The following is a 9801-nucleotide window of genomic DNA, read 5'->3' as shown; positions in this document are numbered from 1 at the left end:
GGGAAAAGACGCCTTAGGTGTCGAGTAGACGTTTGGGATACCAGAGTTGACCCCTAATTAAATGTGTGGATTGACGAGCCGAGCAATGGGGCATCGACACGTGGGTTCCCTCTTCAGACTAACGTCAAAGGAAAGCCCAAACATTTTTCCCTCTAATTTTCTCGAATCACTCCTCTTAATTTAAGTCTCCACTGCCCGAGGGCGAGTAGAGACTTGGGGGGCAAATGTTGTCCGTATTTTCATCTCCAACGCGTGGCAACTCACAATGACTGGCTCAGACGGTCATAGACGTCTTCGCAGTATGTTACCTCCCGAGGGCTCTATTCGAAGCGAAGATCCTTTTAGGTGAGGTCGCTTGTCTTCACTAGTGGGTAGGCTGTGGATACCTTAAAGGTAGATTACTCTCCAAGGCTTGCCCTCGGAGCTGGAGGTTCTCCAGCTTAGGCAGTCAAGGCGAGGGGTCTCCTCCCACAGTCCTCCTAGGTCCGAGGTTTCGATTCTCGGACCTAAGATAAGGCGCCAGGTGTCAGCCACTGCGAGTTTGCAGCGCTGGAGGATCATATGACATCCTTTTTGGACGATTCGTCAATAGTGTTGTCGAGTGTACGACTCGACAATTCGCACTCCCACTTTGCCATGTGACATGGAAGTACATACAACACGCCCTGACAGTACCTGGGGGCATGTTCCCCATAAAGTAGGTACCTTTCTACGGTGGGCCCCGCAGATCTCGCTTGGGTTATGGTCTCTATTCAATATAGCACAATGCATTGAATTGGTATTAATCTCCCAAAAATGGGAAGAATGTGTATTAATTACTGATGATTAATATTAATGTCCCTGACCTCTATAAATTAGGATGGGAGTCTCATTGTAAAGGGTTCGATTTTTTAGAGATCAAATACATTGTACTCAGAGCAATCTAAACGCTGCCTGAGAATACACTATTGGAACTTACCTCAACAAGCTTTCAATCCACTTGATACCAGAGACTCGTGGACTAGGGTTCTTTTATAACCTGAACCACGTAAAATCCTTTGTGTTCTTGATTGTTCATTTCTTTAATCTCTCGTTTTAAGGTTGATAGCGAAAAAGGCAGTCAACAACCTTGGTAAAAATTCTCCAGTTGTAAAAGGATTAGTCAAGTCCTTTAATTTGGCTCGTTATTAGAACTCAAGGATCATCGCCTTGAAGACTAAGTACGTAGGTGACTTTAGTTCCGCCGAACCTAGTAAAAACGAGAGGTTGCATCTTTCTATCATTAAACTCTGTTATATTGTGTTTATATTATTGTCTATCATTTGTTGCATAAAAGTTTCATTAATTATTAGAAATAGATAGTTAAAGTTTAAATTTCACAAGTTTTAAATTCCCGATTCACCCTTTTTGGGAGTCATTCTTGGACTAACAGCAATTAGCATGGCAAATGTAAGGGATATTGGATTTGTTAATGTTGAATTTTTTGATCTTTTAATGGTTATTATTGTCTATCCATTTATTGCATAAAAGCTTCATTAATTATTAAAAGTAGATAGTTAAATTTTAAATTCCGTAAATAGTTTTAAATTCATGATTCCCTTCTAGTTAGCATGGCTATTGGATTTGTGAATGTTGAATTTTTTAATCTTTGAATGTTCTTATTGGATGGAAATTATGAGGAGAAAAAGGAAACCATAGATTGAAACAATGGGGAGAGTGGCGCCTGACTCTAATACCAATAAAAGGAAATAGAAGAAATACTAAAGAAAGACAAAGACCAAAACCACCTCAAGTAATATTGAGGTTGATATTATTCATTATATAGATGGAGTAATACATTTTTAAAGTAAATGGAATAAGAACACATGTCATTACATAGCTAAGACTACTAGGAACACATAACACAATACATAATAAATATATTAAGCACTAATGAGACACATTTGGTTTATCATTCATAAAACCAATAGTGCTTAATCTCAAGAATTGAGATAGTCTTAAGGTCTAACAAACAAACTTATTATGAGAGAGATGCACTTATACATTTTTTAGATTTGGCTTCAAGACTTTTCTTCTCTATTTTGTTTGGTTTTTTTTTAGTTGCATTTTCTTTTATATTGAAATATATCTAATGCGCTATACTGATGTATTGAAAAAAATAACCATAAGAATATATGAGTTGATAGAAACATTGTAAGAATAATACCTTTTTAAAAAAAACAAAAGAAAAGGTTTTTAAATGTTCTTTTTCTAACAACGTTTTAACTATACGGCTACTAAGGAACTAACAAATTAATATTTTAGTATTTTTTTTTCTTTTAAAACAATATGGTGTATTTGAAGTTGTTTAAAGTGTCTGGTACATTCAAAACATAGAATATTATTTTTTATATATAAGAAAATACTTTAAAACAATTGTGTACAAAAGTTAATTTTCCAAAAAAAAAATTACAGAAAGCAACAGCTCTGACTGTCACAACAAGCAACATAACAAAAAAAACACAGGACAAGAGTGCTCCAAAAACATATAAAAGATGAAACTTTATTTCACATGAAAAGTTCAAAATGATTCCAAGAATATCAACCGGTCAACTGAAATGCAATTGATGGAGATTCTTCCTATTCAAAAAGCTAATTGAGCTAATGATTAGTCCGGATTATGCTTTAATGCACTCTTAGTAAAGCTAATGCTTTAATGATTAGTGTATCGACATTCTCCAGCCCATATTTTTTTGACCTTTAGGTAATGATGTCAAAAGCAAGTGCACTCAAACAATGGTTTAAATGCATTTTCCTTTTTGAATTGGAAAAATCTTTTTCTTTTAAATGCACTTGCTTTTGAGTGCACTTGAATCGACATTCTACAGCACACTTTTTTATTTTAAATGCATTTTTTAAAAGAAGCAAAAAGATTTAATAAAAAGGAACCAAAGGCACTAAATTATCATATCATGTGAAGAAATCCTTTTGAGATACTACCAAGAATTAAGGATTTCTTCTCCATTTTATTAATAAACCAAGAATTAAGAGTACATAACAAACAAAACAACAACAATGGTGCCTCTCCTAGTTGAAAGCTCTAACACTTGTGGATCCTGCAAACACAATTTTCAGCTCCTACTTCAGCAGCAATACAAGGAGAGTGGACTTTATCATCCTGATACCAAGTTGAACGTTTTTCAACCAATTCATCTAAGAAAATATTAAGTTTCTCTATGGTCACATTAGGCATCACCACGACATGGGCTATGTTTCCTTGGCAAGCCAACTGCCACCTGCGAACAAACTCCTCATCTTGAGGCCGCTCGAACACAACGGTACTACTCAGCTCGTTCAGCATGGCACTGATTCCAGATTCACGTAGACGGTCCTTCAAGTAGTGAGCGTTTCTAAGGCACTTCTGGACTTCTTTCTGGAATCCTTTGTAACCTTTTCTGTTCAGGGTGTACCAGAGGAATATAGGAGCATGGCCATTTCGGCTACCCATGATCGTGGCATCCCTGGAGGCAAGGTACTCAACATTCCTTGAAAGTGCATTGATGTGCTCCAGCCTTGTTATCTGAACACCACAAGGCATCGGACACCCCACAAACTTGTGGCCAGAGACGCTCACACTTCCAATGGGCTTCTTGAAAGAAACCTTTGGTGCCTGCATACAACAGTCAACAGGAGAAGAAGGTCCAAAAGTTATTTTTAAGGGTAGATTACATTTTATGGTGTAACACGACATAATATGTCAGAACACTTATTTTAAGTCTTTTAAGCCGGAAAAAAAAAAGTAACAAAAAAAAACTGTCAAACTGTCGCAAGCATGTTAAAAGTTCCAGAAAAAGCAGGGGAATCTTTAAGAGAACAAAAATTGTCATGATAAATCTACAATCAATGATGGAGATCTGCTTAAATCCAATCTTTTATTATGAAAGGAACAAGAGAGAATCTGCTTGTAAAATAGCGAAATATAGAAGACAAATCATAGATTATAGCAAACACCAAATTACTTACTCTTTTGACAAAAGGCATCATAAGTCCAAAAAGTGCTCCATCACAATGGATGTAGAATCGATCGTGTGAAAATCCGCTTTCTTCAAGGGTTTGAATTACTAGATCAAGATCATCAACCGCTCCCTTAACAGTTGTTCCTGCAGTATTGAATGACTCTTTCAATCAAGTAATAAGAAAAGAAAAAGGAAAAAGACAAAACGAAGAAGCTTATCCTAGTTGAACATGCAAGAAAATGTGAGAGTTATACCTATGTTAACATTGATTATGGCTGGCTTATCCTTGTTAGGAAGGAGTTTATCCTTAAAATCCGAACAATCAATCTCACCCGAGACAAGGGTAGCAATCTTCACACAATCCATTCTATACATTCTAGCAGCTTTGAACACGGAATAATGAGATTCTTTTGATGCATACAGAATTCCATCAGGGAAAACTTCTCTCCTGCATAAAATTCATATTTTGAGTAAATAATATGTATAGAAACAACACAACCCACGACCAGAAATTTCAAAACATATACACAGAGATAAATATACTAACCCAACTAAAATCCCATGTAGATTTCCTTCTGTGCCACAATTTGTAATGTAACCCCAGTACTCGTCCTTCTCAATCTCCCACAAACGAGCAAACCAATCTAAAACACCAACTTCAAACTCCCTTGAATGGACACCATAATTGCTCTCAATGAATGGATCCCCAAGATTGTTAATGGAGAAATGTTGTAATTGTCCAAGTGCACCATAATCAAAGTCCAAATTATAAGGATACCCTGTTTAAAGAAAAAAAAATTACCAATCGTTTTTTCAAATTAATAAATAAATTCAGACAAGAAACCCAACGTAGTTTTTTTTTTTAAAAAAAAAATAATTTACCTAAATGGTACTTGGTCCTCTCCAAAAGGGTTTTCCGATAGCGAGCCAAAACGCTAGCCATGAAAGCTTCTTTATCACCAGTGACCTCGTCGTTAACATCTGGCTCCGTGACGGCAAGGCACGTGGTATGCACATTCCTACCGAGAACGATCTCCCTCTTCGCCTTCATCTTTTCGTCCACTAAAACCTCCTCATCTCCGTCACATTCTCCATGATCTTCACCGTTCGTCATAACCACCGGAGGCAGAGGCTCCGGAACCACGGTTCTCGGATCGAAATCATCCGCCAAGATCTTCGCCACCACTGCCCCGTTGTCTAGATCCAGAAATGGCGATTTAATTACCTCCGATGTCCCAACCATAGCTTCGTTTCTTAACTCCAAAGAAAAGAAAGAGATTCAAATAATGCGAAAACAGAAAACAGAGGAATGGGATTCCGGACCTTGATTGAGGGAATGTGATATAGAAAGAGAGAGAGAGAGTGGCGGTAAAAGGCTTTTAGGGTTCTATTTATAGTAGTGTTCCCTCCTATAAACCAGAGTTCGATTCCGTTTTCCGCACTTCAAAAATATCGTCTCCTCAGTCTTGACTCTCTAAAATGACAATGACACAATTTTCGTGTATAAATATATATATATATATATATATATATATATAAATACTTAATAGCCTATTTATTTTAATTATTATATTGTGTTGTTGTCGTTTTTTATTATTTTTTTTGTTTAATTTCTACATTGGTGTTTTCTATTTATTATGTAGGTATGGACATAAAATTTAGTAAATCTATAATCCAGTATGAGAATAGGTAAATATCATCCTTCCCTGCCCCTACCATGTAATATTTTATATTGGTGCAATTTAATGCCTGATATTATATAATCTAATTTAAATTAAAATTGTTACACCTTGTTTTTTAGAACAAAATATACTTGTTCGAAGAGTGAGCTTCAAGATATCGCAAGTAAGCTTAGAATTAAATATTATTACCATTAATAATATTTATGTAATTACGAAGTAATAGGTTATTTTAGCTCGAAACATAAAGAAACTAGCTCGAAAGAATAAATGAAATATGTCAGCTCGAATAACGTCGACATAAGCTCGATATTACGAAAAAAAAAATCAAAAAATAATACTCAAGTATATTATTCTTATTTTTCGAGGATTAGTTTAGATATTTTATTGTTGACGGAGTCTTTTGTAATTCAAATTCAAATAAGATATTTGTATAACTCCTTCCTAAAATCATAGGGGAGAGTATCTGAAACCAGGTCTATAAATAGCCTAGAGTGTAGTCATTTATTTTCACGCACAAATTATGTACTAAAACTCTGTGAAATTGCCTTCTGGCTTTAACGCAAATTATCTTAATAAAAATGACTCGTAGACTAGGTAGATTTAACTACTGAACCACGTAAAAAAATCTTTGTTCTTTTTTCTTTCTAAATTATTCATTTAGCTTAATTGCTCTTATTTTTAGTTGACGAAAAACACCGTCAACAGTTTGGTGCTTTCATTGAGAATATTAAGTGATTCGTATAAACCTCTCTTTCAAACCTTTGTTCATTGTATAAATGGCTCCACCCATTGGAAACATCCCTGGATCTAGAAGTGGACGACCATTACCCAGAATCTCATAAGAAACTACACCACGAACTAGGGAGCACCCTCAACAGGCAAACAAATGGCTCGTAAATGATGATCAAACTCCAGATGAGGGGAGTGCTTCTATAACATCATGTGATCCTTGCCAAAGTTCAAGACCACCTCGTCAAGATTATTATAATCCTGAGAGGTAGGTCCCGATGGTAGAGTTGGAGAATCAACGGTTGAGAGAGAAGTTGGCTGAGGCCACTTGATTGAATGAGGAAGTACCACAGCTCGAATGGCCGAGCAGAGGGCTCGACAGGCTCAGACAAGAGGAGTTGCAGCAAACCCTGAAGTTATCCAGCCGAGGGTTTCATCTCGAAATCCCCCACGGGCTAACACTAACCAGGCACGGGAGGCCCCTACAAACACTGGGAATAACCGAGCTGCTTGTGAGCAGCTCAGAGAAATAACCTAGAGCCTGCCAGGCCGACCCAAAATAGCAAGAGAACCCCACCATCTCCAATTAGGCATCCTTTTTTCACCCATCAGGCACTCATCATCAGTTCGAGACATACCGCATCATGTCCCAGCGGAACTCAAACTAGTGAAGGGATACCTCAGAGGTCAACCTGAAGCGCAAAGAGCGCAAGTGAAGATAGAAATCCCATAAACGGATATGGACAAAGGGATAATCATGAGGTCCCTATAGGAGCGAACCAATGGGCAAGGCAGGCGAGGCAGCCCCAATAGTCGGGAAGTCACTTATCTAGGTCCCGAGCTACTTGGATCATAGTACATGTGGATAACCCACCTCGAAACTATGCTTAGCAAAAGCAACAACAACAAAGAACATTCAATTTTGTTGAGGGCAGTTATCGTACTAACAACCAGGATGTTAGTGGGTCGGTGAGTGTGTATAACACCGAACCAGGATACTACGAGAATTATCCCAATAATGGTCCCGATCTCCGAGACCATTTTAATCAGAACCGGGGGCAGCACAATCAGCCAAACCCGAACTTGAGGGCTCATCTATATGCTCAGCAAGGAGAGCCTCTACAGCCCATAAATGAGAATAATTATAACCCATTACACTAGCAAGGAGTTGGAGTTCCTTTGGAAAATAACCAGCTTCCCAGGGTACAGGCACCGCTTCTAGTAGATCTGGTTTAGGAAATGATTAATATGCTCAAAGAATAGTTCAGGTTCATTCGAGAAGGGAAAAACAAGGAAAAAGCATATGCTCGGGCGAGGAACTTGAACATGTTGCTCCCCATATTTCGAGCACACCCTTTCCAAATGGTTTTAAGATACCCCATGTGGCACCAAACGATGGAAGTACCTACCCGGGTAGCCATTTGAGTAATTTTAACACGGTGATGAGGGCCAGTAACGTGGGTTTCGAGCTCAGGTGTGTGTTGTTCCCAACAACTTTAACAGGAGCAGTAAAAAGTTTGTTCGATAAGTTCTGTAGACATTCCATCTCGTCATGGAGCAGTTGTCCAAAGACTTCAAAAAGCAGTTTTGAACTACAAAAAGTGTTAAACCTAAGGCTTCATCCATGGCCAATATTAAGCAACAGACAAATGGATCTCTTACGAAGTATATTAGGAGATTCAATATCAAGGCGGATAGAGCCCGAGATGTTGATAACATCAGTCAATTAATGGCTATTCGAGCTGGAATCCTGCTAGGAAGCGCCCCTTGAGACGACCTGCAGTAAAAACCAGTTCAAACCATAATGAAGTTTACAGAGCGAGCACAAAGATTCATCAATGTAAAAGAAGTCAGGTCAACATTACACCACCAGAATCAAGAAAAATCCTTAAAGAAATCCATGAAGGATTTTTTGAAGATCATGCTGGAGGGCATAGTTGTTCGAAGAAGATTATTAGACAATGATTGTAACGCCCTGGCTACCCCAGAACAGTTACGGTGAACGGTGGACCGGAAATTTGACTCGCTACCCGAGTCCTTTGGTCAGAAACATGCTCTAAGTGTAATTAACAGGTTAAGGTATAAAACCAACAAAAAGGAAATGGAGATTTTCATTACAAACTGCTCTGCAGAGCTAAACAAAACATTTACAAGTTGTTCTCAGTACAAAATGGTCACTATTGTTTCAAATTTACAATTCTGCCGACCTAAGCGGCAAAAATAGGATAAACCCCCTAGTTCCTCTGAGAACACCTTCGCCGTGGTGGTCAAGCGGCCGCATATGTACACATCACCACATCAGCTCTCCACTCAAGGCTAGGTGAGCTTTTCTTTCCCTTTACCTGCACCACATAGCACCCATGAGCCAAAGCCCAGAAAGAAAACATAACACTATTCATAAACATTATCAAATGATTATCATTATAATCACACTGAGCATAAAGCTTTCAAACAAATGAGTGAACATCACAGGAGGTCCTGATAAACCATATTGAGTGACTGACAAGCAAGTCACTGAAACAAATGGAAGAGTGGCTGCTAGATAAGCCACTAGCCTTCAACAGGTTCTGGTAAACCATACTGAGTGACTGACAAGCATGTCACTGTTTCAAGTGGGAGAGTGGCTGCTAGGTAAGTCACTAGCCTCCAAGCGCTTATTTCATTCATCGACCCTCGGGGTCGGTCTGGCATTAATGCTCTTTGAGTCATTCAATGCTAAAAGTCGATTAGATCTAATCTTGTTGGCTTGCGTTAACACGCTAAGGCCGTCCTGACTAATGAGTTAGCTCAATGTGACCAGTGCCCAGTACCACTGCCGAACCTGACTAATAAGTCACAGCTTCACAGTTGATACTAGCACCTTTGCCAAATCTGACTAATGAGTCAGTACCATGCACAAGTGAGCAACATATGCTAAACATTCCATATTCAATCCAAGTCCATATTTACACAACCAGCATGCCTCATGAATATCCATGCATGTCACACTTGGGGTGCAGTTTTCTTACCTCTGTTTCGAGCTAGAATGAATAAGAGAACAACCCTGAGAACGATCAATCTTTTGGTCCTTTAGTGGTTACCTGGTCATAACCAATTATGGGATTCCATCAATAAAATGAATAATAAAATGTTCCCAAACCAAAACCTAACCTCCGGGACCTCAAACACTACTCAACCGAGTAGTAGGTTCAACCCCGAGGCCTTAGGCTTGAATCCCCATACTAGAAACACTATTTTGGCCAAAAATGCCCCAAGGGTCGCGGCCCTCTTCAGCTGCGCCGTGGCGCGCCCTCAAACAGAGAGGGTCTCCCCTGCCAGACGCCAAGGGTCGCGGCGCACCACAGCTGCGCCGCGGCGCTCAGCCCAGACCAGCAACACGACAGCACGCGAACTCAATTTTCCCCTGTGTTTTTCCT

At 38.8% G+C, this 9801-nt stretch overlaps 1 protein-coding gene across 1 annotated transcript; it reads right to left on the bottom strand.

Annotated features, from left to right (window-relative positions):
- Positions 1 to 2920: 2920 nt before the first annotated feature.
- Positions 2921 to 5454, bottom strand: LOC133803293 (serine decarboxylase). Its single transcript, XM_062241287.1, has 5 exons — positions 4857 to 5454; positions 4522 to 4753; positions 4229 to 4422; positions 3982 to 4118; positions 2921 to 3628 (listed from the first exon to the last, which is right to left on the bottom strand). Exons 1-5 carry the CDS (start codon positions 5215 to 5217, stop codon positions 3059 to 3061), a joined length of 1494 nt encoding a protein of 497 aa, XP_062097271.1. The 5' UTR covers positions 5218 to 5454; the 3' UTR covers positions 2921 to 3058.
- Positions 5455 to 9801: the final 4347 nt, after the last annotated feature.

The sequence above is a fragment of the Humulus lupulus genome, chromosome X (genome assembly GCF_963169125.1).
Source record: "Humulus lupulus chromosome X, drHumLupu1.1, whole genome shotgun sequence".
Lineage (NCBI taxonomy): Eukaryota > Viridiplantae > Streptophyta > Magnoliopsida > Rosales > Cannabaceae > Humulus > Humulus lupulus.
This window is presented reverse-complemented; position numbering and strand designations above follow the sequence as displayed.

What these genes read in the sequence shown, in the direction of transcription:
- LOC133803293 (XM_062241287.1), bottom strand. Translation starts at nt 5,217, where the DNA reads ATGGTTGGGACATCGGAGGTAATTAAATCGCCATTTCTGGATCTAGAC. An exon ending in CTACATGGGATTTTAGTTGG is followed by an intron (nt 4,423 to 4,521) that starts GTTAGTATATTT and finishes AATTTTATGCAG; the next exon opens with GAGAGAAGTTTTCCCTGATG. An exon ending in TGATGCCTTTTGTCAAAAGA is followed by an intron (nt 3,629 to 3,981) that starts GTAAGTAATTTG and finishes TGTTGTATGCAG; the next exon opens with GCACCAAAGGTTTCTTTCAA.